Source organism: Trachypithecus francoisi, unplaced genomic scaffold (assembly GCF_009764315.1).
Source record: "Trachypithecus francoisi isolate TF-2019V2 unplaced genomic scaffold, Tfra_2.0 Lachesis_group4, whole genome shotgun sequence".
NCBI lineage: Eukaryota > Metazoa > Chordata > Mammalia > Primates > Cercopithecidae > Trachypithecus > Trachypithecus francoisi.
The window spans coordinates 115,674,718-115,702,265 of record NW_022681469.1 but is presented as its reverse complement, the minus strand read 5'-3'; the positions used below and the strand labels follow the sequence as shown (position 1 = coordinate 115,702,265).

Sequence of the window (27,548 nt, the reverse complement as noted above, 5' to 3'; positions counted from 1 at the left end):
TAGCTCATGTTACTATGAAAAGCTGGAGGGGAGGCCAGGCACAGTGGCTCACGCTTGTAATCCTAGCATTTTGGGAGGCTGAGGCAGGTGGATCACTTGAGGTCAGGAGTTCAAGGCCAGCCTGGCCAACATGGTGAAACTCTGTCTCTACCTAAAATACACAAATTAGCCGGGCGTGGGGCGTGGTGTCATGCACCTGTAATCCCAGCTACTCGGGAGGTGGAGGCACAAGAATTGCCTGAACCTGGGAAGCAGAGGTTGCAGTGAGCCAAGATTGTGCCACTGCACTCCAGCCTGGGCATCAGAGCAAAACTCCATCTCAAAAAAAAAAACAGAAAAAAAGAAAAGCTAGAGGGGCCAGATGTGGTGGCTCATGATTACCTAGAACTTTGGGAGGCCGAGGCAGGCGCATCGCCTGAGGTCAGGAACTCGAGACCAGCCTAGCCAACATGGTGAAACCCCATCTCTACTAAAAACTATAAAAATTAGCTGGGCATGGTGGTGGGTGGCTGTAATCCCAGTTACTCGGGAGGCTGAGGCAGGAGAATCTCTTGAACCCGGGAGGCGGAGGTTGCAGTGAGCCGAGATCGTGCCATGGCACTCCAGCCTGGGTGACAGAGCAAGATTCCGTCTCGGAAAAAAAAGAAAGAAAAGCTAGAGGGTCTTAAGAGACCACTACCTTGGGTCAATGTCCTTGTCTTTCCAACTGTTCACAAATTCACTATCACTATGCGCTAGTTCGTCGCTGGGCATCATTAGTTCATCCTCTTCCTCATCATTGAAGTTCCCACACACGCCGCAGACCTGGGCAGGGAGAGTGGTTTTTCGATGCTGGGGAAGCACGACAGCGGCTTTTCTCCCTTCCTTTCTTCCTTCCCTCCTTCCCTCCTTCCCTCCTTCCCTCCTTCCCTCCTTCCCTCCTTCCCTCCTTCCTTCCTTCCTTCCTTCCACAAGGTGAAAGTGTGCCACCCTGCCATGGCCTTGCCGTTCTTCAAGATCAGTGCCAAGCATGAGAAGGAGGAAGGTGGAACTGAGGCTTTCCGCCTTCATGAGGTCTACATTGACATCTACGATGCCCTCCTTCCTCCCTCCCTCCCTCCTCCCTCCCTCCCTTCCTTCCATGAGAGTGGTTTTTCTCCCTTCCTTCCTTCTTTCCTTCCTTCCACGAGAGCGGTTTTTCTCCCTCCCTCCCTCCCTCCCTCCATTCCTTTCTTCCTTCCCTCCCTCGCTCCTTCTTTTGAGTTTCGGGTCTTGTCACCCAGCCTGGAATACAGTGGCATGATCTCGGCTCACTTCACTATTCGCCTCCCAGGTTCAAGAGACTCTCCTGCCTCAACCTCCCCAGTAGGTGGGATTACAGGTGCGCACCATCACCCCTAGCTAATATTTTTAATCTTTATTTTTAATAGAGACAGAGTTTCACCATGTTGGCCAGGCTGATCCCGACCTCCTGACCTCAGGTGACCCACCTGCCTTGGCCTCCCAAAGTGCTGAGATTACAGGCGTGAGCCACCACGCCCAGCCAGAATGGTTTTTCCTGTTTTTTTCCTGGAAACACTCTTGTCCATCCTACACAGAAAGGCGCTCACCACCACTGCCCTGCTCCATCCTGAGGAGTGGCCTCTTTGGGCAGGCACGATGTGAACACTGCCCCCATATCCCTGCCAGCCATCAATCTCCCTGGGGCTGCCTCCCCAGCTAGCAGAGCCAGATGTTTTCCTCACCTTTCCATAGTAGGTTGTGGGGAGTTCAATCTCTAAGAGACGATTCCCGTCAAACTTGACTTGCACCCCGATCTTGATGTTAACAATGGTGTAGATGCTGCTGGACTTGACGCTGACCCCGGGAATCTGGGAGATTGCGGGGAGGGTGACCTTTTTGCTGTTGATCTAAACAGGAGGACAGTGATGGTGAGTAGGAGCAGGGACCGGAGTCCCCTCCCCAACACTCCCTCCCAGGCCCAGCCACCACACCCCGCTCACCAGCACACTGCGACCCTTCTGCAGGGTGACCTGGGCATCGTAGATGTCAATGTAGACCTCATGAAGGTGGAAAGTCTCAGTTCCACCTTCCTCCTTCTCATGCTTGGCACTGATCTTGAAGAACGGCAAGGCCATGGCGGGGTGGCACACTTTCACCAGGACGTGAGGGCAGGCGTCCGGGATAGAATGGTTGCTACCATCAAAGCTCACGTAGTGGGACTCCCCTGGGAGCTGACACACTCCCATACCTGGGAGGACAGAGAGACAGCTGGGCTATGATGTTCCTCTGGCAGGGACAGGGTCCCTGGGAAACTAGTCCTGGGTTCTCCCTGCCTTCCAGAAAAGAGTCAAGACCCCAGGTCCGGCTGTGCGCAGTGGCTCATGCCTCTAATCCCAGCACTTTGGGAGGCCGAGGTGGGTGGATCATGAGGTCAGGAGATCGAGACCATCCTGGCTAACACGGTGAAACCCTGTCTCTACTAAAAATGCAAAAAATTAGCGGGGCGTGGCAACGGGTGCCTGTAGTCCCAGCTACTTGGGAGGCTGAGGCAGGAGAATGGCATGAACCCGGGAGGTGGAGCTTGCAGTGAGCTGAGATCACGCCACTGTACTGCACCTGGGTGACTGAGTGAGACTCCGTCTCAACAAAAAAAAAGAAAAGAAAAAAAAAAAAAACCTGGGGCCAGGGTTAGGAGGCATGAAGTTTATGGGTGGAGGGGGGCATGATTCTTTGGAGGAAGGATTTTTTTTTCTTTTTTGAGACATGGTCTCTCTCTGTCACTCAGGCTGGAATGCAGTGGCATGATCATAGCTCACTGCAGCCTCAAACTCCTGGGCTCAAGCCGTCCTCCTACCTCAGCCACCAGAGTATCTGGGACTACAGGCATGAAATATCCTATTCAACTAATTTAAAAAAATTTTTTTTTAGAGACAGGGTCTTGTTCTGTTACCCAGACTGGTGTGCAGTGGCAAGATCATAGTTCACTGCAGACTCTAATTCCTGGGCTCAAGAGATCCTCCTACCTCAGCCTCCCAAGTAGCAGGAACTACAGGTGCAATGTCTTTAATTTTAATTTTTAATTTTTTAGTTTTTATTTTTTGTAGAGATGGGCATCTCACCATGTTGCCCAGGCTGGTCTTGAACTACTGGCCTCAAGTGATCCTCCGACTTCAGCTTCCCAAAGCACTGGGATTACAGGCATGAGCCACCATGCCTGGCCTCCAGGGAAAGATTTATTTATTTAGAGATGGAGTTTTGCTCTTGTCACCCAGGCTGGAGTGCAATGGCGTGATCTCTGCTCACTGCGACCTCTACCTCCTGGGTTCAAGCAATTCTCCTGCCTCAGTCTCTTGAGTAATACAAAAAATTACAGGCTAATTTTTGTGTTTTTAGTAGAGATGGGGTTTAGCCATGTTGGTCAGCCTGGTCTTGAACTCCTGGTCTCAAGTGATCCACCCGCCTTGGCCTTCGAAAGTGCTGAGATTACAAGTGTAAGCCGCAGTGTCCGGCCCCAGGAAAGGATTTATAATACTCCATCTAAGTTGGTGGCCGCTACAGGAGAAGGATGGGTGAGTCTCCCTTCTCAGCAGTTGGAGGTCATCTTTCCCACCGGAAACTCTTCGTTGCAGCAGAGTTATGAGCCAAAACCTGAACCCCAGTGCTACAGGCAGCAGGGAGTCTGTTGGGGAGTTGGGAGAGCTGGCATCAGGGCTGTGGGGTCCCCCTATCACTGTGGTCCTCCTACCTGAGACCCGACAACGGAGTAGCCCATCCAGGGCCCAGCACATCTGGTTGGGTTTACAGGTGCTTTGGAAGCAGGTGATGTTGTTGTGGATAGAGCAGGTGCAGAGCCTGGTGCAGGTGTCCTCTGTGTACCAGCGCTCCCCAACCTGTGGGCCACAGGGACCAGCAGAGGCAACAGAAAGTTGGAATCGGGAGATGGGCTGATGTCCTGGTTGAAGCTGGCTGCAGCATCTGGCCTTCCTCCTCGTCCCCCAGCCTCCAGCCCTGCCCCTTCCAGGTTCTGAGCCTTCCTCCTGCCTCTCCTGAGCTTGCCCTGACCCCAAACATGTGGGTCTGGAAAGGGCAGGGCCCCTGCTACCTGGCCTCTCACCGGATGGTAGGAGCCTGCTGGGTCGGTGCAGCCACACTGGCCAAGGGGCACGCAGGAGGTTCCACTCAAGATGTAGCCTTTCTGACATTCGCAGCTCTCAGCACAGGGCAGTGCTTTGGGGCAGTCCCTCGGGTCGTTTATGCTGCTGCAGGTGGCTGGGCAGGGGCTGCCACAGGGGCTATAGCTGCTGCCAGGTGGGCACCTCATAGCTAAGGAAAATGAGAGCATTAGGAAGAGTGGGGTGGCATTTCCAGCCCACAAACCTTGGGGCATCAAAAGCTCCTAGTAGTGGCTGGCCATGGTGGCTCACACCTGTAATCCCAGCACTTTGGGAGGCTGAGGCAGGTGGATCACCTGAGGTCAAGAGTTCGAGATCAGGCTGGCCAACATGGTGAAAACTCATCTTTACTAAAAATGCAAAAATTAGCTGGGCGTGGTGGTGCACGCCTGTCGTCCCAGCTACTTAGGTGGCTGAGGCACGAGAATCTCTTGAACCTAAGAGGCAGAGATTGCAATGAGGCAAGGTCAGACCACTACACTCCAGCCTGGGCAACAGCAAGACTCTCAAAAGCAAAAAACCAAAAAAAACAAACAGACATAAAATCTACCATTTAATACTTTTTTTTTCTTTGAGACAGAGTCTCACTCTGTCACCCAGGCTGGAGAGCAGTGGTGTGATCTTGGCTCACTGCAAGCTCCGCCTCCCGAATTCACACCATTCTCCTGCCTCAGCCTCCAGAGTAACTGGGACTACAGGCGCCCGCCACCACGCCTGGCTAATATGTTGTGTTTTTAGTAGAGACGAGGTTTCACCGTGTTAGCCAGGATGGTCTCAATCTCCTGACCTCATGATCCACCTGCTTCAACCTCCCAAAGTACTGGGATTACAGGTGTGAGTCACCACGCCCGGCAACAATTTTTAAATGTACACTTCAACAGCACTAAGTGCATTCATATTGTTGTGCTGCCATTACCACCATCCATCACCAGAACTTTTTGTTTTGTTTTTCAGTCTTGTTTTTTGTTTCACTCTTGTCGCCCAAAGTGACAAAGGCTAGACTGCAGTGGTGCGATCTCCGTGCACTGCAACCTCTGCCTCCCAGGTTCAAGCGATTCTCCCACCTTAGCCTCTCGAGTAGCTGGGATTACAGGTGCTCACCACCACACCTGGCCAATTTTTTTTTTTTTTTTTTTTGAGATGGAGTCTTGCTCTGTCGCCCAGGCTGGAGCGCAGTGGCCGGATCTCAGCTCACTGCAAGCTCCGCCTCCCGGGTTCACACCATTCTCCTGCCTCAGCCTCCCGAGTAGCTGGGACTACAGGCGCCCGCCACCTCGCCCGGCTAGTTTTTTGTATTTTTTTTTTTTTTTTTAGTAGAGACAGGGTTTCACCGTGTTAGCCAGGATGGTCTCGATCTCCTGACCTCGTGATCCGCCCGTCTCGGCCTCCCAAAAAAAATACAGTGCTGGGATTACAGGCTTGAGCCGCTGCGCCCGGCAATTTTTGTATTTTTGATAGAGACAGGGTTTCGCCATGTTGACCAGGCTGGTCTCCAACTCCTGACCTCAGGTGATCCGCCCACCTTGGCTTGAACACAGGAGGTGGAGGTTGCAGTGAGCCGAGATTGCGCCACTGTACTCCAGCCTGGGCAACAGAGCGAGACTCCATCTCAAAGAAAAAAAAAAATAGAATTTAGAGGAAGAAAGGGAGGGCAGAATTCTGGAGGGTTCCTACAGGCTGTGGGAACAGGTGGCCAGTCACTCACGGCAGAAAGTTCTGTTCCGCCAGGCAGGTGCCTGGCCAGCCCGGGCACACAGGGACGCGTAAGCCTGCAGGGAGCGGCACAGGGCCATGGTGTCGCCCTTGGTCCCACACTGGCCATGCACGCAACTGGCAAAGCTGGACTGGGGAGGCACCACCTGATGACATTGAGAGAAGGGTCCTGCAGGAAGAGAGAAGGCAGGTGAGCCAGGGGAGGGGCCAGGAAGGAGCATTGTGAGCCAGGGGAGGGGCCGGGAAGGAGCAGGGTGAGCCAGGGGATGGGCCAGGAAGGATCAGGGCCATGTGGCTTCCCTGGGGGCTGATTTGACATCCACTTCAATCAAAACCTGGATTTTCCCACCAGGCACAGTGACTCACACCTGCAATCCCAGCCATTTTGGGAGGCCGAGGCGGGCAGATTACTTGAGGTCAGGAGTTCAAGACTTACCTGACCAACATGGTGAAACCCAATCTCTAGTAAAAATACAAAAATTAGCAGGGCATTGTAGAGGGCACCTGTAGTCCGGGCAACTCGGGAGGTTGAGGCAGGAGAATCTCTTGAACCCGGGAGGCAAATGTGGCAGTGGGCTGAGATAGCACCATTGCACTCCAGCCTGGGCAACAAATCGAGACTCTGTCTCAAAAACAAAACAAAATGAAACAAAACAAACAAACAAGCAAAAACCCTGGATTTTCCAGCCTAAGCAATATGGTGAAACTCTGTCTCTACAAAAATTAGCTGTGCATGGTGGTGCACCCCTGTAGTCCCAGCTACTCGGGAGGCTGAGGCAGGTGAGCTATGATTGTGCCATTGCACTCCAACCTGGGCGACAAAGAATAAAAACAAAACAAACAAACAAACAATACCCAGATTTGTGTGGTGGCTCCCACCTGTAACCTCAGCACTTTAGGAGGGCAAAGCAGGAGAATCACTTGAGTCCAGGAGTTCAAGACCAGCCTGAGCTGCATAACAAGACCTCATCTCTAAAATATTAAAAAATTAGGCCGGGCACGGTGGCTCATGCCTGTAATCCCAGCACTTTGGGAGTCTGAGGTAGGCGGATCATTTGAGGTCAGGAGTTCAAGACCAGTCTGGCCAACGTGGTGAAATACTCAAAATACAAAAACTAGCTGGGTGTGGTGGCACAGGCCTGTAATCCCAGCTACTTGGGAAGCTGAGGTGGAAAAATAGCTTGAACCTGGGAGGCGGAGGTTGCAGTGAGCCGAGATCACGCCATTGTACTCCAGCCTGGGCGACAGAGCGAGATTCCAACTCAGAAAAAAAAAAAAAAATTAGTTGGGCATGGTGGTGCATGCCTGTGGTCCCAGCTACTCTGCAGGCTGAAGCGGGAGGATTACTTGAGCCCAGGAGTTCAAGCCTGCAGTGAGCTGTGATCGTGCCACTGCACTCCAGCCTGCACTCCAGCCTGGGCAACAGAGTGAGACCTTATCTCTAAAAAACAAGAAAAAAGAAAAAACGGCCAGGCGTGGTGGCTCATGCCTGTCATTCCAACTACTTGGGAGGCCAAGGGGGAGGATCCCTTAAGGTCCATAGTTCGCGAATAGCCTGGGCTACATAGTGAGACTCCCCCATCTCTATTAAAACTTTCTCTTTTTTTTTTGAGACAGAGTCTCGCTCTGTGGCCCAGGCTGGAGTGCAGTGGCACAGTCTCAGCTCACTGCAACATCTGTCTCCCAGGTTAAAGCGATTCTCCTGCCTCAGCCTCCTGAGTAGCTGGGACTACAGGTGTCCGCCACAAGGCCCAGCTAATTATTTGTAGTTTTAGTAGAGATGGGGTTTCACCATGTTAGCCAGGCTGGTCTCGACCTCCTGACCTCATGATCTGCCCTCCTCAACCTCCCAAAGTACTGGGATTACAGGCATGAGCCATTGCACCCGGCCTATTAAAACTTTTTTTTTTTTTTTTTTTTTTCTTTTTTGAGACGGAGTCTGGCTCTGTCTCCCAGGCTGGAGTGCAGTGGCCGGATCTCAGCTCACTGCAAGCTCCGCCTTCCGGGTTTACGCCATTCTCCTGCCTCAGCCTCCGGAGTAGCTGGGACTACAGGCGCCCGCCACCTCGCCCGGCTAGCTTTTTGTATTTTTAGTAGAGACGGGGTTTCACCGTGTTAGCCAGGATGGTCTTGATCTCCTGACCTCGTGATCCGCCCGTCTCGGCCTCCCAAAGTGCTGGGATTACAGGCTTGAGCCACCGCGCCCGGCCACTTAAAACATTTTTGATAGAAAAAAAGAAAAAGAAAAGAAAGAAATCCCGGATTTATCTACTGCCTGAGACACAAAGAAGGTGACCACTGGCTGGCCCTGTGTTCCCATCTGCCTTCCTCGTGCCTTTCCATCTGTTTCTGGTCTTGTTTCTCCCTCCCTGACTAGACTCCCTCCCCAGTCTCCTGTCCTTCAGGGAGGAAAAAGGGCCAGCAGGGGCATGTGTTACCCTGAGGGTTTATTAAGATCGCACAGTTCTTGTTCCAGGCATCTGCCATGCTGTTCTCCTGGCAGCTGGAGGGCTTGCCACCCACAAGGAAACAGCTGAATGAGGAGAGAACAGAAACTGAGGGCTACAGGCTGGGCACAGTGGCTCATGCCTATAATCCCAACACTTTGGGAGGCCAAGGTAGGATTGTTTGAGACTAGAAGTTCAAGACCAGGCTGGGCAACATAGTGAGATCCCATCTCTACACAAAACTTTTAAAAATTAGCCGGGCGTGGTGGCCTGTGCCTATAGTCCCAGCTACTCAGGAGGCTGTGGTGGGAGGATGGCTTGAGCCCAGCAGTTGGAGGCTTCAGTGAGCTATGATTGCACCACTGCACTCCAGCCTGGGCAACAGTGCAAGACCCTGTCTCAAGAGAAGAAAAGAAAAAAAGGAAAGGAAAAAGGGAAGGGAAGACCTGAGGGCCTGAGGAACCATCTCCCAAACCAAAGCAAAAGTGGACAGGGGTCTGGGCGTAGTGGTTCACACCTGCAATCCCAGCACTTTGGGAGGCCAAGGCAGGCAAATTACCTGAGGTCAGGAGTTTGAGACTAGCATGGCCAACATGGAGAACTCCTGTCTCAAATAAAAATACAAAAATTAACCGGGTGTGGTGGAGAGCACCTATAATCCCAGCTACTTGGGAGGCTGAGGCAGGAGAATCACTTGAACCTGGGAGGCGGAGGTTGCAGTGAGCCAAGATTGTGCCACTGCACTCCAGCCTGGGTGACAGAGCATGACTCTGTCTCAAAAACAAAACAAAACAAAAAGTGGACAGGGAAAGAGAGAGGGATACAGGAGAAGAGGACAAAACGGTGCCCTCAAGTGGGAAGGCCAGGAGATGCAGCAGGAAGGAAAAAGGCTAGACCTCAGGGTGAACTCAAGTGGACCCTCCAAAGAGATCACTAAACATAGGAGAAGTCAGCAGTCGTGGGCGTGGGGGCGTGGGAGGTCGGAACAGCTTCTTACCAACTCCAATCTTGGAGAGTCTAAATAGGAGAGATTGCCAGTTTCCGGCCAGTAGGGAGGTACAGCACAGAGGGAGTGGGGACACACAAAGGACACTTCCAAGCTGCTCCCTGAGGCCTTTCCCTGGCCCAGCCCCTCCTGCCTGGCTCCCCCGGTCCCCAGCTCACCCAGGTTCAGAGGATTCAGGTAACTTCCAGGCTGCCCCCAGCTGCACGGAATCGCCCGCAGGCTTTCTGTCAGGGCGCTGGTTGTCATCCAAGCTGTTGTTGTTGTAGTTCCCTGGAGGAGGGAGTCGTTAAAACAGGCAACAAAGGGCCCCCCAACAGGCCAGGCCCTAGGGCCACCATCCTCCTGGCCAGAAGAGGCTCCCTCACTCTTCACTCTGCATAGCAAAGTTAACCCTTTCTGTCTCTTTTGCTTTTTCTTCTTTTTTGAGATGGAGTCTTGCTCTGTCGCCCAGGCTGAAGTGCGGTGGCGTGATCTCGGCTCATTGCAACCTCCGCCTCCCAGGTTCAAGTGATTCTCCTGTGTCAGCCTCCTGAGTAGCTGGGATTACAGGCGTGCACCACCATACCTGGCTAATTTTTGTATTTTTAATAGAGACAGGGTTTCACCATGTTGGCCAGGCTGGTCTCGAACTCTTGACCTCAAGTGATCCACCCTCCTCGGGCTCTCAAAGTGCTGCATTTACAGGCATGAACCACAGTGCGCGGCCCCTTTCTGTCTCTTTATCTCCATCTTCCCTTAACTCCTACCTTCATGCCTAATGTCCTCAACCAATTAGTCAGTTGACAAGTACTTAGAACACCTCACAGAGATGTGGGGGGACCAGGTCACACGCCTCCTCATTGCCCCAGCTTTCCCTGCAGGTACCCAGGAAACTCACCGCACAGCCCACAGAGCTGGCCGCCATAGGAGGAGGGGACTGTCACTTCCACCAAGTGGCTCCCATCGTAGCGAACTTGGAGCCCAAAGTTTGTGTAGAGGAGGACAAAGTTGCTGCTGAGCCTTATGGTCACCCGGCCTTGTGCAGGCCACACAGGTAGGGCCACTCGATGGCCATTCAGCTTCAGAGGCAGGGAGGATGTAGAAAGGAGAGTCAGGAAGGAACTTGGGTTAAAGTCAAGGACGGGGGCTCATGCCTGCAAACCCAGCACTTTGAGAGGCCAAGGCGGGAGGATTGCTTGAGCCCAGGATCTCGAGGTCAGCCTGGGCAACATGGAGAAACCCCGTCTCTACAAAAAGTAAAAAAAAAAAAAATAGCCGTGCAGGTGGTGAGTGCCTGTAGTTCCAGCTACTTGGGAGGCTGAGGCGGGAGGATCACTTGAGCCCAGGGGGTCAAGGCTGCAATGAGCTATGATTGCACGACTGCACTCCAGCCTAGGTGATAGAGCAAGACCCTGTCTCAAAAAAAAAAAAAAAGCTGTGAGGGGGGAGCAAAAAACTGGGAGCAGGAGGGGCTAGTGCCGGTGGGCATTTCACAGAGGGAGGAGGGAGTCCAAGGAAGAGGGTCTGGGTCAGCTGCAGATGCCTCCCAGGTGCTCTAAGGAGCCAGAGAGGTGGGCATGTGGGCAAGGAGGGGCACAGAAGAGAAGCAAGCAGGCTGGGTGTTCAGGGTCCAGGAGGCAGGAGGAAGACACCCACCACGACCTTACAGCCTCTGAGCAGTGAGATGCTGAGGTCAAAGACCGTCACGTGGACAGCTTTGATGTAGGAGACCTCCAGGTTCCCCCCGCGGTTCTCGTTGGTGGCGCTCACAACAAAATAGCTGTCTTGGGACCTGGACCAGCAAGGCCGGGTCAGGACATAGGTGCAGGTGCCCATGAAGTGGTGCAGGGCGCCATCGAAGGTCAGGTAGTGGGGGTCGCCCGAGGCCGTGCAGGTGGCGGCACCTGCGGAGGAGAAGATGGAGTTCACAGTCTCACTGCTCCACTCCCTGGAAGCTCTGACCCAGAGCTGCCATACTGGCGAGTCCACATTGTCATGGTCCCCACGGCCCACCCGCAGGTGTGGTGTCTCCCTAGGAAGTGTGGTTGGCTTGGTTTGGAGCTGCCAAAGAGAAACCCTGACGTCCCCAGTCTCACCCTCTGGGTCCTTGACAACGCTGCCCCTCCTAGGCCTTGGTGGAGACTCAGCTGTCTGGGGAAGCTGCTTTGGGCAGGACCCATCACCTTGCCTGGTGTTGCCTGGGCAGCCCCTGGCTCACCTTCCATCCTGACGGCTCACCTTGGGCATGGCAGCCATAGATACCATTCTGCAGGCCACAGAACTCCTGGGCCCTACACCTCCAGGGCTGGCAGCGAATTCTGTTGTTGCTTTCACAGACGCACAGCTCTTTGCAGCCCGGCTTGTACCACCGCTCCCCTACCTGGGGAAAGACAGCAGGGAAGGAAGAGACAGTGGTTTGTTTTGTTTTGTTTGTTCCCAGATCTGACACCAGAGCCCACCAGAGCTGTTCAGATCACTGGCTTAATCGTGGGGAGACATCCTCTCTTCCTGAAGCTCCGAGATTCGCTGCAAAAGCTCGGCATCCATTCATTGCTTCAGTCACTTCATTATTTCTGGGTCTGTTCATCATTTCAACCAAAATTGATCTATCCGAGGCCAGGTGTGGCGGCTCATGCCTATAATCCCGGCACTTTGGGAGACCAAGGTGGGCAGATCACTTGAGGTCAGGAGTTTGAGACCAGCCTGGCCAACATGGCAAAATCCCATCACTACTAAAAACACAAAACTCAGCCTGGCGTAGTAGTGCGTGCCTGTAATCCCAGCTACTCGGGAGGCTGAGGCAGGAGAATCACTCGAACCCAGGAGGCAGAGGTTGCAGTGAGCTGAGACCGTGCCACTGAACTCCCGTCTGGGCAACAGAGTGAGACTCCGTCTCAAAAAACAAACAAACAAACAAACAAAAAAACCAAGGTCCAGGTGTGGTGGCACATGCCTGTAATCCCAGCACTTTGGGAGGCCCAGGTGGGCAGATAACGAGGTCAAGAGATCAAGACCATCCTGGCCAACATGGTGAAACTGCCCCCTATCCTGTCTCTACTAAAAATTCAAAAATTAGCTGGGCATGGTGGCACACGCCTGTAGTCCCAGCTACTCGGGAGGCTGAGGCAGAATTGCTTGAACCCAGGAGGCGGAGGTTGCAGTGAGCCGAGGTGGTGTCACTGCACTCCAGCCTGGGGACAGAGAGAAACTCTGTCTCAAAAACAAAACAAAACAAGAAACAAAAAGAAAAGAGCTTGCAGGGGTTGTGAGAGCAGGGAGCAGGCCCTTTCTGGCTGCAGGGCTGAGAGGTCCACGCAGCCGCTCACCTTGAAGTAGCTGCCTGCAGGGTGGAGGCACCCACATTGGGAGCGAGGTACGCATTCGAGGCCACTGAGGACGAAGCCTGGATTGCATTCACAGGCCTCCACGCACCGGTCTGAGCAGAACATGCCGGTGAATCCTGAATGGCAGGTGTCAGGGCATGGCTTGGCACACAGAGAGTACTTGCTGTTGGGCGGGCAAGCCATTGCTGGTGGAGGGAAAAGCTTGGGTGAGAAGGAGACAAACAAGCCACGAGGCCAGGTGGGAAACAGGAAAGACGTTCGGAAGGGTCCCAGCTCCAGGCTTCTGGCCAGTCTCAAGAAGAGAGAGTGACTGTGAGAAGCTTCCCCAAGAAGCCTGGCTGGCTCCCTGGGGTTGCAGGGCCAGCACTAAGGCACCTGCCCTGAGAGCCTTAGATAGACCTATGGTGGGAGCAGACGGATCCACCACTGGTAACGTTGCTGTGAAAACATGCCCCAGGTGAGCTGTTGGCCCGCAGGGGACCGGGGCCACCTGTGAGGTCTGAGTCAGGGGATAGACCTGCCCTGAAGCAGCTTCCCCAAAGAGCTGGGCCACACCAGGAGCTAGGAGGCAGCCTCGTTGCCTCCCCTGCCTAGGGCCTGTACCGTGTGCCTGCATGTGATGACTTGGCTGCACAGAAACACTTTTTTTTTCTTTTTTAAAGACAGAGTTTCACTCTCGTTGCCCAGGCTGGAGTGCAGTGGTGCAGTATCTGCTTATTGCAACCTCCACTTCCTGGGTTCAAGCGATTCTCCTGCCTCAGCCTCCCAAGTAGCTGGGATTATAGGCGCCCACTCCCACATCCAGCTGATTTTTGTATTTTTATTTATTTATTTATTTAATTTATTATTTATTTATTTTTTTTTTTGAGACAGAGTCTCGCTCTGTTGCCCAGGCTGGAGTGCAATGGTACAATCTCAGCTCACTGCAACCTCCGCCTCCCGGGGTCAAGCAATTCTCTGCCTCAGCCTCCTGAGTAGCAGGGATTACAGGCGCGTGCCACCACGCCCGGCTAATTTTTGTATTTTTAGTAGAGACAGGGTTTCACCATCTTGGCCAGGCTGGTGTTGAATTCTTGACCTCATGATCCACCCACCTCGGCCTCCCAAAGTGCTGGGATTACGGGCGTGAGCCACCGCACCCAGCCTATTTTTATTATTTTTTGAGATGGAATCTCACTCTGTCACCAGGCTGGAGTGCAGTGGTGAAATCTCGGGTCACTGCAACCTCCACCTCCCAAGTTCAAGCGATTCTCCTGCCTCAGCCTCCAGAGTTGCTGGGACTACAGGCATATGCCACCATGCCTGGCTAATTTTGGTATGTTTAGTAAAGACGGGGTTTCGGCGTGCTGGCCAGGCTGGTCTCGAACTCCTGACCTTGTGATCCGCCGCCTCGGCCTCCCAAAGTGTGAGCCACTGCGCCTGGCCTCTCCCCTGCATTTGGCACAACTCACGGCAGAAGTGGGGTTCCCTCCAGGGCTTCACAGCATGGCCTGCGTCCTGGCAGGTGGTAGTCATGGTGGACATGTGTGTGCACAGCAAGTGCTGCAGTCCCTGGAATCTGCACATATCAAGCATGCAGCTGTCGAAGAAGGAAGTGGCCTTCACATGCAGCAGGCATGTCCTACGGGGAGAGACCAAATCAGGGGGAATGGGGTGGATGGGGCCAGACCCTTGGAGGAGCCCAGGTGCCAAGCACCACCCCTGCGTGACCCTGCCTGCCCTCCTTCATACTCAAACGGGCCACGGGTGTCGACCAGCCGTCCACAGAATCCTGGCCCTGACACGCTGCTCTGCAGAGATGAATCACAAGACGGGGGATTCACCACCTGGTGCTTCTGACACCTGCAAGAGACCCACCCCAAACGCCCTAAAGACAAAGACTCGCTTCCAGCTCAGCCCTAACCCAGCAGGCAGCAAGGTTGGCAGGCCGGGTCCTGGTTGGCAAACCAGCCTGTCAGCTGGGAAACCCCTCCCAGAGGATGTCTGAACACTGAGCCCTGGCCAGACACTGTGGGAGGCCGAGGCAGGGAGAATCGCTTGAGCCCAGGAGTTCCAGGCCAGCCTGGGCAACACAGTGAGATTCCATCTCTACAAAAATAAATATGAAATTAGCTGGGTTTGGTGGCGCACATCCATAGCCCCAGCTACTCAGGAGGCTGAGGTGAGAGGATCAGTTGAGCCCAGGACTTGGAAGCTGCAGTGAGCTGTGATTGATCCACTGCACTCCAGCCTGGGTGACAGAGCAAGGCCCTGTCTCTAAAAACAAACAAACAAACAAACAAAGAAGAATATTGAGCAACTGAAAGAACAACTTGAAGTCTCCAGGGTAGAGAGGAGAAAGGGGCAATGCCAGTCATTTTTAAAGGGAGGGCACAGGCTGGGTGCGGTGGTGCATGCCTGTCATCCCGGCATTTTGGGAGGCCAGGGCAGGTGAATCACCTGAGGTCAGGAGTTCGAAACCAGCCTGGCCAACATGATGAGACCCCCGTCTCTATTAAAAATACAAAAATCAGACAGGTGTGGTGGCGTGTGCCTATAATCCCAGCTACTTGGGAGACTGAGGCTCGAGAATCACTTGAGCTCAGGAGGCAGAGGTTTCAGTGAGCTGAGATTGCGCCACTACACTCCAGCCTGGGTGACAGAGCAAGATTCCATCTCAAAAAAAAAAAAAAGCTGGGGAGGGCCAGCAGCCTGGTCAACATAGTGAGACTTCCCATCTCTACCAAAACATTTTGTTAAAGTTAGCTGGGCATGGTATAATCCAAGCTACTTGGGAGGCAGAGAAGGGAGGATTGCTTGAGCCCAGGAGTTTGAGGCTATAGTAAGCCACGATCGTGCCATTGCACTCCAGCTTGGGAGACAGACGGGGATCCCATCTCAAAAAAAAAAAAAAAAAAAATGTGGTGGGGAGGACTGGGCATGGTGGCATGGTGGCTCACACCTGTAATCCCAGCACTTTGAGAGGCCAAGGCAGGTGAATCACTTGAGGCCAAGAGTTTGAGACCAGCCTGGCCAACATGGTGAAATCCCATCTCTAAAAAAATAAGAAAATTAGCTGGGCGTGGTGGTGGGCGCCTGTAATCCCAGCTACTCAGGTGGCTGAGGCAGGGGAATTGCTTGAGCCTGGGAGGTGGAGGTTGCAGTGAGCTAAGATCACACCACTGCACTCCAGCCTGAGCAAAAGAGGGAGACTCCATCTCAAGAACAAAAAAGAGAGACAGAATGCCAGGAAGGGGACGGGACCCTCCCGGAGCCCCTGTGGGAGGGCTCCTTGCTCACTCCTGGTCCTCGTCCTGGTCCGTCTCCCAGCTGTTCCCCATCTCCTCCTTGTCTCTTGCTGGGCTGCCGTCCAACTTCAGGTGGTCATTCTCACTGTTGCCATCATAGTTTCCACACAAACCACAGAGTTTGCCAGAGTAGGTGCTGGGGGAACAGGAGAGGAGCTGGCGTTAATGGAGAGAAGGAGCCTCTGTCCTCGAGGCAGAGAAGGCAAGGAGCTGGGGTCTAAAAGCAGAGGGCGTGAGGAGGATGAAGAGGTGCGGACTGGACAAGAGGACCCCATGGCTCTCCCCCAAGCCTCCTTCCCCTCTGTTCATTGTCCAGCCACAGCAAACTCCTTGCTGGCCCTAAAACACTCCTGCCTTTTTTATTTATTTATTTATTTTTATTTTATTTTATTATTCTTTTTTTCAGATGGAGTCTCTCTCTGTCACCCAGGCTGCAGTGCAGTGGTGCAATCTCGGCTTACTGCAACCTCCGCCTCCCAAGTTCTAGCAATTCTCCTGCCTCAGCCTTCTGAGTAGCTGAGATTATAGGCACACACCACCATGCCCAGCTAATTTTTTTGTATTTTCAGTAGAGATGGGGTTTCACCATGTTGGCGAGGCTGATCTCGAACTCCTGACCTCAGATAATCTGCCTGCCTCGGCCTCCCAAAGTGCTAGGATTACAGGTGTCAGCCACTGTGCCTGGTCAAATTATTTATTTATTTATTTTAGAGATAGGGTCACCCTCTGTGGCTCAGGCTGGAGCGCAGTGGTGCAATCTCGTCTCACTGCAGCCTCCAACTCCTGGGCTCAAGCGATCCTCCCACCTCAGCCTCCTAAGTAGCTGAGACTACAAGCAAGTCCCGCCACAACCAGCTAATTTTGTTTTTTATTTTTTAAGAGACAGGATCTCACTATGTTGTCCAGGCTGGTCTGGAACTCCTGGGCCCATGATCCTCTTGCTTCGGCCTCCCAGCGTGCTGAGGTTATAGGTGTAGGCCATTACGCCTGGCTGGTATTTAAATTTTTTTGTGGAGATGGGGTCTCACTATGTTGCCCAGGCTGGTCTGGAACTCCTGGCCCCAAGGGATTCTCTCGCCTCAGCCTCGCAAAGTACAGAGCTACAGGCGGGAACCCCTGCACCTGGCCGCTATAAATTATTTTTATAAAGTCTTTCTTTCACTGGGCACAGTGGCTCACCCCTGTAATCCCAAGACTTTGGAAGGCTGAGGCAGGAGGATCACCTGAGGTCAGGAGTTTGAGATAAGCATGGACAACATGGTGAAATCCCGTCTCTACTAAAAATACAAAAATTAGCTGGGCATGGTGGTGCATGCCTGTAATCCTAGCTACTTGGGAGGATGAGGCAGGAGAATCACTTGAACCTGGGAGGCAGAGGTTGCAGGGAGCCGAGATAGCACCACTGCACTCCAGCCTGGGGAAGACAGCAAGAGATCCTGTCTCAAAAAAAAAAAAAAGAAAAAGAATCTTTCTTTCCCTTGTTTTGTCCATCTGGGGAGCCACTCTTCCTTTGAGAATGGGACCAGGTGTCTGCCCTTCTGAAAGCCTCCAGAACTCACTAGTGCTCCTTCTAGCACATCACCAAAGCATGTACATCCATCCTGCTATCTATCATATGCCCCGAAACCATTTTCTCCTGTCTCCTGGTCCAAAGAGAGCCCTGCCACTTAAGCAGGGTGCTTCCCACCCATCAGGAGATGCATAAAGGATCAAGTAGTGCTGCCAGGGATGGAAGGGGAGTGGGCAGGGTGGGCAGCAGGAAGAAGAGGCAGCTGCCTGGCTGGGACACTGCCTCACCTGGACACAGTCACATACAGCTGCTGGTCACCATCCCATCTCACCCGCAAACCGAACTCCGTCTGCAACTCCACAAATCGCCCGCTTGCACCCAGGAAGATGCCTTTAGAGGGTATGGCTGGGAGAGTAACTCGCTGACCCTCAACCTGGAAGGCAGGGCAGAGGCAAAAGACAGAAAGACAGATCTGGGGGTCAAGGACGACCCCAGCAGACTTCCATTTCCATGGCTGGAAAGCAAGACACCATCCACAGCAGCCTAACAATCTAATCCACCAGGAGTGGACTGGGGCTTCCTCACCATTGTTTTGTTTTTGTTTTTAAGAGACAGTGTCTTACTATGTTGCCCAGGCTGGAGTGCAATGGTGCAATCACAGCTCACTGCAGCCTCGACCTCCCAGGCTCCAGCAATCATCCCACCTCAGCCTCTGGAGTAGAGGGGACAATAGGCAAGTGCCACCACACCAGGCTAATTTTTTCTATTTTTAAAGAGACAGGGTCTTGCTATCTTGCCCAGACTGGCTTCAAACTCCTGGCCTCAAGCAATCCTCCCACTTTAGCCTCCCAAGGAGCTGGAATTGCAGGCCACTGTCTTGTGGAATCCCATCCGTGGAAGGGTTCAGGGCCTGGAAGGGTCAGCCAGGACACACAGTCAGACCCTACAAGGATGGTGGGGGCGGAATGGGGCTCACCAGAGTACGTCTGCCCTTAAGCAGGGTGACAGTGGTCTCGGGAAGGGTCACGTAGACTTTGCTTAGGCAGGACACGCCTTCCTGTCCCTGCTCCTCATTCTTGGCTGTCACCCTGAAGAATGGGTCTAGGGGGGAGAAGAATGAAAAGAGCCCAGTGGCTCATTTCGCAACATCCGTCACGAGCAGTGCCCTGAGCCCAGCGCCGCAGGGAGAGATGAGTGCCACAGAGACACTGGCCCCAAAGTCCAGTAGGGAAGGCCAGACCCACACAGGAGCAGACCACGACTGCCTCTGTCAGAAGAGCCTGCAGCCGCAACATGTCTGGCTCCGTTCAGTGGCTGGAACATCCTCCAGGGCGTCTGTGCTCCCCAGTCACTGCCTTCTTTTTTTTTTAAACTTTATTTATGTATGTATTTATTTATTTTTCAAGATAGGGTCTCACTGTGCTACCCAGGCTGGAGTGCAGTGGTGTGATCATAGCTCACTGCAGCCTCCAACTCTTGGGCTCAAGTGATCCTCCTGCCTCAGCCTCCCAAGTAGCTGGGACTATAGGTGTGTCCCACCACACCCAGCTGAATTTTTAATTTTTTTTTTTTGAGATGGAGTTTTGCTGTTACTGCTTAGGCTAGAGTGCAGGAGTGCAGTGGCGCAATCTCTGCTCACTGCAACCTCTGCCTCCCGGGTTCAAGCGATTCTCCTGCCTCAGCCTCCCTAGTAGCTGGGATTACAGGTGCCTGCCACCATGCCCGGTTAATTTTTTATATTTTTAGTAGAGATGGGGTTTCACCATGTTGGCCAGGCTGGTCTCAAACTCCTGACCTCAGGTGAACCACCCACCTTGGCCTCCTAAAGTGTTGGGATTACAGGTGTAACCACTGCACCTGGCCTGATTTTTAATTTTTTTTTTTTTTTCATGGAGATGAGAGTCCTGCTGTGCTGCCCAGGCTGGTCTCAAACTCCTGGATTCAAATGATCCTCCTGCCTCAGCCTCCCAAAGTGCTGAGGTTACCAGTGTGAGCCACTATGCCCGGCCTTCAACCCTCACCTTACAGAAGAACTTGCTCCTATTTTGCCTCTCCCCCTATTTGCGCCCTGCCCCTTCCTGCCACCCACCATGCCTCATGCCCAGCAGCACTGCCCACAGACCCTTCCCCCAGACCACGGCAGCATCTCCAGGGCCTACCTGTTGAGTTGCCACAGGGTTGGGCCAAGATGTAAGAGCACTTGCCCATGAAGCCAAAGTGCCTCCCATCAAAGGTGACATAGTGAGGATCTCCGTAGACCAAGCAGGTGGCAGTGCCTGCTGGGAGGGGGAAAGAACAGGCGAAGCTGCTTCTGTGGCCCCTTCAGGCTGGACCCCACACGCCGGCCCACCCGCTGCCTGGTGGCAGGCCCCCGTTCCTCTGCTCAATCGAGGGATTGGCATCCTGGCGTCACGTCCACTCCAACAGGCTGGCAGGCAGGGACAGCATGGGGAGGGGCTCTCACCATAGGGGTGGCATCCGTACTGGCCATTCTTAAGCTGGCACACAGTGTGTGTCCCGCACTGAGAGATTTGGCACTCGACCCGACTCCCTGGCCAACAGCGGCAACGTTCTGTGCAGTTGGGGCTGAACCACTCTGCCCCAGGCTGGGAGAAAGGGATGTGAGGTCACATGGTCATATAGCTCCTAGAGTCCTTCTCCCTTTTCTTTTCTTTTCCTTTTTTATATTTATTTATTTATTTGAGATGAGTCTTACTTTGTTGCCCAAGCTGGAGTGCAGTGGTGCAATATCGGCTCACTGCAACCTCCACCTCCCGGGCTCAAGCAATTCTCCTGCTTCAGTCTCCTGAGTAGCTGGGACTACAGATGACCACTACTATGCCCAGCAAATTTTTTGTATTTTTTTTTGAGAAGGAGTCTCGCTCTGTCGCCCAGGCTGGAGTGCAGTGGCCGGATCTCAGCTCACTACAAGCTCCGCCTCCCAGGTTTACGCCATTCTCCTGCCTCAGCCTCCCGAGTAGCTGGGACTACAGGCATCAGTCACCTCGCCCGGCTAGCTTTTTGTATTTTTTAGTAGAGACGGGGTTTCACCGTGTTAGCCAGGATGGTGTCGAACTCCTGACCTCGTGATCTGCCCGTCTCGGCCTCCCAAAGTGCTGGGATTACAGGCTTGAGCCACCGCGCCCAGCCAAACTTTTTTGGCTGGTCTCAAACTCCTGACCTCAGGAGATCCGCCTGCCTTGGCTTCCCAAAGTGCTTGGATTACAGGCATGAGCCACTGAGCCCGGCCCTTCCTTCCCTCTTTCCTTTCTTCCTTCCTTCCTTCCTTTCTTTCTTTTCTTTTTTCCTTCCTTTCTTTCTCTTCGTTCCTTTCTTCCCTCCTTTTTTCTTTCTTTCTTTTTTTTTTTGGATGGAGTCTGATCTCAGCTCATTGCAATCTCTGCCTCCCAGGTTCAAGTGATTCTCGTGCCTCAGCCTCCTGAGTAACTGGGAATACAGGTACCCACCACCACGTCCAGCTAATTTTTGTATTTTTAGTGGAAACGGGGTTTCACCATGTTGACCAGGCTGGCCTCGAACTCCTGACTTCAGGTGATCCACTTGCCTCAGCCTCCCAAAGTGCTGGGATTACAGGCGTGAGCCTCCATGACCAGCTATTCTTCCTTTCCCTCCGCCGTGCCCGGGAGAGAGGCTGCCGTCCCATGCAGACTTGACCTTCCTCATGTGATTCCTCTCCCCACCACCTACTTGATACTTGATATTCTCACCACGACAGCACATTTGCATGCGCTTTTCTCTCCTCCCAGAACGCTCTCCTCTCCTCCCACTTGTTTTTGTTTTTTAAGAGACAGGGTCTCACTCTGTTGCCCAGACTGGAGTGCAGTGGCGCAATCATGGCTCTTTGCAGCCTTGACCCCCTGGGCTCAAACCATCCTCCTGCCTCAACCTCCTAAGTATCTGGGACTACAGGAACATGCCACCATGCCCGACTTTTTTTTTTTTTTTTAACATTTTGGAGAGATGGAGTCTTGCTATGTTGCCTAGGCTGGTATTGAACTCCTGAGCTCAAGTGACCCGCCTGCCTTGGCCTCCCAAGTGCTGGGATTATAGGTGTGAGCCACTGCACCCAGCCTTATGTCTGTCATTTTTTTTTTTTTTTTTTGAGATGGAGTCTCACTCTGTTGCCTAGGCTGGAGTGAAGTGGCACCATCTTGCAGGGCTCACTGCAAGCTCCGCCCCCGGGTTCAAGCAGTTCTCGTGCCTCAGCCTCCCGAGTAGCTGGAATTAAAGGTGTGCACCACCATGCCTGGCTAATTTTTGTATTTTTAGTAGAGACTTGGTTTCTCCATGTTGGCCAGGCTGGTCTCGAACTCCTAACCTTAGGTGATCTGCCCACCTTGGCCTCCCAAAGTGCTGGGATTACAGGCATGAGCCACCGCACCTGGCCAATGTCTGTCTTTACCCAACATCTTAGTCCTCCCATTAACGCTCTCATTCAATAAATACTTGTTGAATGAAGGAGTAAACCAAGAACCCCATGTGTGTCTCTGAATCTGAGAGCATTATGAGGGCAAGGACCACAACCTATCCATAGCAACCCCAGGGCCAGGAGAGTAGAAAGTACTACATGGGCTGGGTGTGGCGGTTCACCACGTCGGGAGGCTGAGATGGGAGGATGGGTTGAGCCCAGGAGTTCATAGACCAGCCTGGGCAACAGAGCCAGACCCCATCTCTACCAAAAAAAAAAAAAAAACCTTTGAAGAAAGTACTAAATAAACATTTCTTGAATGCATAAATGAACCTATTAGAAGTGAATACAGCTGGGTGCGGAGGCTCACGCCTGTAATCCTAGCACTTTGGGAAGCCGAGGAGGGTGGATCGCCTGAGGTCGGGAGTTCGAGACCAGCCTGACTAACATGGAGAAACCCCACCTCTACCAAAAATACAAAATTAGCCGGGCATGGTGGCTCATGCCTGTAATCCCAGCTACTTGGGAGGCTGAGGCAGAATTGCTTGAACCCGGGAAGAGGAGGTTGTGGTGAGTGGAGATGGCGCCATTGCACTCCAGCCTGGGCAACAAGGGCGAAACTCTGTCTCAAAATCAAACAAACAAAAACGGCTAGAATGGTTTTTGCATCAATAGAGGACTGTGAGTGAATAGTTTGCCCCCCCCAAAAAAAAGAAAAAACAAAAAAAAAAGTGAATACACACCTCCTAGGGCAGAGGGAAGAGCCTCTTGGTGCCAATGGTTGTAACACATCTTTCTGCCCAGGCTGTGGCTGAAGCTAATCTCAGCAGCAACTCAGAGAGACCCAGGAGACTGGTTAAAGGGGGCAGGGGAAGGAAATAATAGTCCCAAAAGGGACAAGTAGAAGCTGTAATGTCAACGGGAAGAACACCTGGAGCTGAGAAGAGGCTCTGGACATTAATGAATTACTTAATGCACATTTTGTTGTGGTTTTTTTTTTTTTTTTTTTAGAGACAGGGTCTCTCTGTCACCCAGGCTGAAGTGCAGTGGTGCAATCATAGCCCACTGCAGCCTCAAACTGGTGGGCTCAAGCAATCCCTCCACTTCGGCCTCCTAAAGTATTGGGATTACAGGTGTGAGTCACCGTGCCGGGCCCTTTAATGCACTTTTAATTAATAGGTTGCATATATTTATCATAAATTACTAACGATAATAATTAACACTTATTAAGTAATTGTATGTGTTAGGATTTAATTTCATCTTTACAATAATCTTATATGAGGTAGAAAATCTTATTGTGTACACTTTATAAATATGGATAAAAGATTTAAAGAGGTGGCCGGGTGCGGTGGCTCAAGCCTGTAATCCTAGCACTTTGGGAAGCCGAGACGGGCGGATCGCGAGGTCAGGAGATCGAGACCATCCTGGCTAACACGGTGAAACCCCGTCTCTACTAAAAACTACAAAAAACTAGCCGGGCGAGGTGGCGGGCGCCTGTAGTCCCAGCTACTCGGAGGCTGAGGCAGGAGAATGGCGTGAACCCGGGAGGCAGAGCTTGCAGTGAGCTGAGATCCGGCCATTGCACTCCAGCCTGGGTGACAGAGCGAGACTCCGTCTCAAAAAAAAAAAAAAAAAAAAAAAAAAAAAAAGATTTAAAGAGGTAAAGAATGTATGGTGAAACCCCATCTCTACTAAAATAACAAAAATTAGCCGGGCGTGGTGGCGTGAGCCTGTTATCCCAGCTATTTGGGAGGCTGAGGCAGACAGTTGCTTGAACCTGGGAGGTGGAGGTTGTAGTGAGCTGAGATCGTGCCACTACACTCCAGCCTGGGTGACAGAACGAGACTTTGTCTTAAAAAAGAAAAAACTGTGCCCAGCCAGACACAGTGGCTTACGCCTATAATCCCATCACTTTGGGAGGCTGAGGCAGGAGGATTGCTTGAACTCGGGATTTCAAGACCAGCCTAGGCAACATAGTGAAACCCTGTCTCTACCAAAAATACAAAAATTAGCTGGGCACGGTGGCATGTGCCTGCAGTCCCAGCTACTTGGGAGGCTGAGGTGGGAGGATCACTGGAGCCCGGGAAGGGGAGGCTGCAGTGAGCCACTATCACGCTACTGTACTCCAGCCTGAGCGACAGAGCGAGACCCTGTCTCAAAAAAAAAGAAAAGACTAAATGAATAACTTCGCTGTCGTGTAACCATTGCTTCTGAGCTGACCCCTTGGGACTATCCAGTGATCCCCGTTCCTTCACCTGGGGAGCAGATGGAGCTGGAACCCAGGTGTTCTGCTATCAATCTCCCTCATGGGACCACAGCATCCCGAGGGGCTTACCTCATAGTAGCTGTTGTTGTAGAAGCAATTGCAGGAAGAGGGCTGGATGCAGTGGTTGTCACTAAACAAAAAGCCAAGGTTGCAGACACAGCCCCCCCGACAGAGCGGCCCACAGCTAGGCCTGGGACTCTTGCACGAAGCAGGACAAGCACAGGATTCGTAGTGTGCATTTGGGGGGCAGCGCTCTAAGGAGAAAACAGCCTCTGTCATGCTTTCTTTCCACAGCTTTCTCAGGGAGTCTCCCTGTCTCTCCTCTACCCCCAAACTCAAGTTCTTCTCTAGGAAACAGGACCGTATTATTCAGTCATAAAAAGGCCTGAAGGCTGGGTGTGGTGGCTCACACCTATAATCCCAGCACTCTGGGAGGCTGAGGTGGGAGGATTGTTTGAGGCCAGGAGTTTGAGACCAGCCTGTGCAACGTAGTGAGACCCCATCCCTACAAAACAAAATTAAAAATAAAACAATTTTAGGCTGGGCACGGTGGCTCACACCTGTAATCCCAGCACTTTGGGAAGCCGAGGCAGGCGAATCAGTTGAGGCCAGGAGTTCAAGAACAGCCTGGCCAACAGGGCGAAACCCCAGAGCTGGACACAGTGGCTCACCCCTATAATCCCAAGACTTTGGGAGGCTGAGACTGAAGTGTAATTACAGGATTACACCCCTGTAATCCCAGGACTTTGGGAGGTCAAGACCAGCCTGGCCACCATGGTGAAACCCCGTTTCTACTAAAAATACAAAAATTAGCTGGTCCTGGTGGTGCAGGCCTGTGGGCCCAGCTACTCAGGAGACTGAGGCAGGATAGTTGCTTGAGCCCCGGAGGCAGAGGTTGTAGTGAGCTGAGATCACGCCACTGCCCTCCAGCCTGCGTGACAGAGCGAGACCCTGTCTCAAAAATATAAACAGGCCGGGCGCGGTGGCTCAAGCCTGTAATCCCAGCACTTTCGGAGGCCGAGGCGGGTGGATCATGAGGTCAGGAGATCGAGACCATCCTGGCTAACATGGTGAAACCCCGTCTCTACTAAAAATACAAAAAACTAGCCAGGCGTGGTGGCGGGCGCCTGTAGTCCCAGCTACTCGGAGGCTGAGGCGGGAGAATGGTGTGAACCCGGGAGGCGGAGCTTGCAGTGAGCAGAGATCGCGCCACTGCACTCCAGCCTGGGTGACACAGGGAGACTCCGTCTCAAAAAAAAAAAAAAAAAAAAAAGACTTTTTTTTTTAAAGGAATGAAGTCCTGATGCATGCTACAGTATGGATGGCCCGGAAAACATTATAGTCAGTGAAAGAAGCTAAACACAAAGGCTCACATATTGCATGATTCCATTTGTATGAACTGTCCAGAACTGGCAAATCCATGGATAAAGGAAAGAAATTTGTGGTTGCCAGGGGCTGGGGGAAGGGGGAGTGAGGACTGCTAGTAGGTACAGGGTTTCTTTTTGGAGTGATGAAAATGTCTGGATTAGAAAGTGATAATGGTTGCACAACCTTGGGAATATACTAAAAACCATAGAATTGCTTTTGCTTTTTTTTTTTTTTTTTTGAGACAGAGTCTCACTCTGTCACCCAGGCTGGAGTGCTGTGGCCGGATCTCAGCTCACTGCAAGCTCCGCCTCCCGGGTTCACGCCATTCTCCTGCCTCAGCCTCCCAAGTAGCTGGGACTACAGGTGCCACCACCTCACCTGGCTAGTTTTTTGTAGTTTTTAGTAGAGACGGGGTTTCACCGTGTTGGCAGGATGGTCTCGATCTCCTGACCTCGTGATCCACCCGTCTCGGCCTCCCAAAGTGCTGGGATTACAGGCTTGAGCCACCGCGCCCGGCCAGCTTTTTTTTTTTAAAGATGGGGTCTTGCTCTGTTGCCCAGGCTAAAGTACAGTGACCCAGTCATGGCTCGCTACAGCCTCAACCTCCCAGGCTCAAGCGATCCTCTCACCTCAGTCTCCCGAGTAGCTGGGACTACAGGTGTGCACTACCATACCCAGCTAATTTTTTTTTTTTTTTTTTTCCATTTTGAAGTGGAGACAGGCTCTTGCTATGTATGTTGCCTAGGCTGGTCTCGAACTCCTGTGCTCAAGCAACTCTCCTGCCTTGGCCCCCCAAAGTGCTGGGATTATAGTGTGAGCCACCATGCCCGGCCTAGAATTGTACACTTTAAAAGGGTGAATTTTATGAAATATGGATTATATCTCAATAACAAATAAGGAGAAGGAAGCCTCGTGGCTAGGTCCTGACACCCCCACCCACTCCAGCCCTGCCATCCCTCTCACTCTGGGCAGTCCTCCCCATTTCCTGTGAAGTCACCATGGATTGCTTCAGCTCTGCCCTGAGAGTACTAGAAGCATCTAGAAGCAATTAGAAGCTTTCTACCAGAAGCATCCCTTTCCCTGACTCTCTCCTAGTCACTCTCTCTGACATTCAGCCTTGGCCCACACTCCATCCACCTCATACCTGTATTGGGTCTGGGGGGTGTGGTAGTGTCCAGGATCACACTGGTCATAGGGGCACTTGGAGCATGTAGAGACATCACCAAGGCTGCCAGCCCAGTGGCTGTGGGACTGGGATGGGGTGGCCTCAGGGCTGTGAGCTTCTCTGTGGGGATGGTGGGTTTCTCCGTGGGGATGGTGAGTTTTTCTGTGGAGATGGTGAGTTTTTCTGTGGAGATGGTGGGTTTCTCCGTGGGGATGGTGGGTTTTTCCGCGGAGATGGTGGGTTTTTCCGTGGGGATGGTGGGTTTTTCTGTGGGGATGGTGGGTTTTTCCGTGGGGATGGTGGATTTTTCTGTGGGGATGGTGGGTTTTTCCGTGGAGATGGTGGGTTTTTCTGTGGAGATGGTGGGTTTTTCTGTGGAGATGGTAGTCTCTTCAATGGAGGTGGTGGTTTCTTCAGTGGGGATAGTGGGTTTTTCCATGGGGATAGTGGGTTTTTCCATGGGGACAGTGGGTTTTTCTGTGGGGACAGTGGGTTTTTCTGTGGGGACAGTGGGTTTTTCTGTGGGGATAGCAGGCTCTTCTGTGGAGATGGTGGTCTCCTCAGTGGTGGTGGTGGGCTCTTCTGCGGGGACAGTGGGTTTTCCTGGGGGGAGAGAGGGCTCTTCGGTAGGGATGGTGGGCTTTTCTAAGGGAATGGTGGGCTTTTCTTTGGGGACTGTGGGCTTTTCTGTGGTGACGGTGGGTTTTTCTATGGAAACTGTAGGATTTTCTGTGAAGCCGGTGGTTTCAGAAGGGCCAGTGGAAGAAACTGGAGATATGGGAGGAAGCTCTGGTAGCACTTTCGCTGAAAAGAAAAAAAAAAAAAGAATCCCTGGAGTTTAGTCAAAACCATACCACCACCCTCTTCACTGCCATCTAAT

The 27,548-nt window shown here is 52.5% G+C and overlaps 1 protein-coding gene across 1 annotated transcript in view; it reads right to left on the bottom strand.

Annotated features, from left to right (window-relative positions):
- ZAN (zonadhesin) overlaps positions 1 to 27,548 on the bottom strand; it is a 63,108-nt gene that overhangs the window by 19,373 nt on the left and 16,187 nt on the right. The window contains exons 13-33 of the mRNA XM_033192128.1: positions 26,648 to 27,472; positions 24,205 to 24,389; positions 19,905 to 20,046; positions 19,600 to 19,719; positions 18,417 to 18,541; positions 17,728 to 17,873; positions 15,923 to 16,066; positions 14,375 to 14,485; positions 14,095 to 14,264; positions 12,626 to 12,828; positions 11,538 to 11,679; positions 10,956 to 11,203; positions 10,198 to 10,378; positions 9,479 to 9,590; positions 8,306 to 8,400; positions 5,860 to 6,036; positions 4,097 to 4,305; positions 3,728 to 3,872; positions 1,983 to 2,230; positions 1,725 to 1,889; positions 680 to 804 (exon numbers count right to left, since the gene is read on the bottom strand). Coding sequence (XP_033048019.1) covers positions 680 to 804; positions 1,725 to 1,889; positions 1,983 to 2,230; positions 3,728 to 3,872; positions 4,097 to 4,305; positions 5,860 to 6,036; positions 8,306 to 8,400; positions 9,479 to 9,590; positions 10,198 to 10,378; positions 10,956 to 11,203; positions 11,538 to 11,679; positions 12,626 to 12,828; positions 14,095 to 14,264; positions 14,375 to 14,485; positions 15,923 to 16,066; positions 17,728 to 17,873; positions 18,417 to 18,541; positions 19,600 to 19,719; positions 19,905 to 20,046; positions 24,205 to 24,389; positions 26,648 to 27,472 — 4,018 coding nt within the window. The remainder of the gene's footprint in view (positions 1 to 679; positions 805 to 1,724; positions 1,890 to 1,982; positions 2,231 to 3,727; positions 3,873 to 4,096; positions 4,306 to 5,859; positions 6,037 to 8,305; positions 8,401 to 9,478; positions 9,591 to 10,197; positions 10,379 to 10,955; positions 11,204 to 11,537; positions 11,680 to 12,625; positions 12,829 to 14,094; positions 14,265 to 14,374; positions 14,486 to 15,922; positions 16,067 to 17,727; positions 17,874 to 18,416; positions 18,542 to 19,599; positions 19,720 to 19,904; positions 20,047 to 24,204; positions 24,390 to 26,647; positions 27,473 to 27,548) is intronic.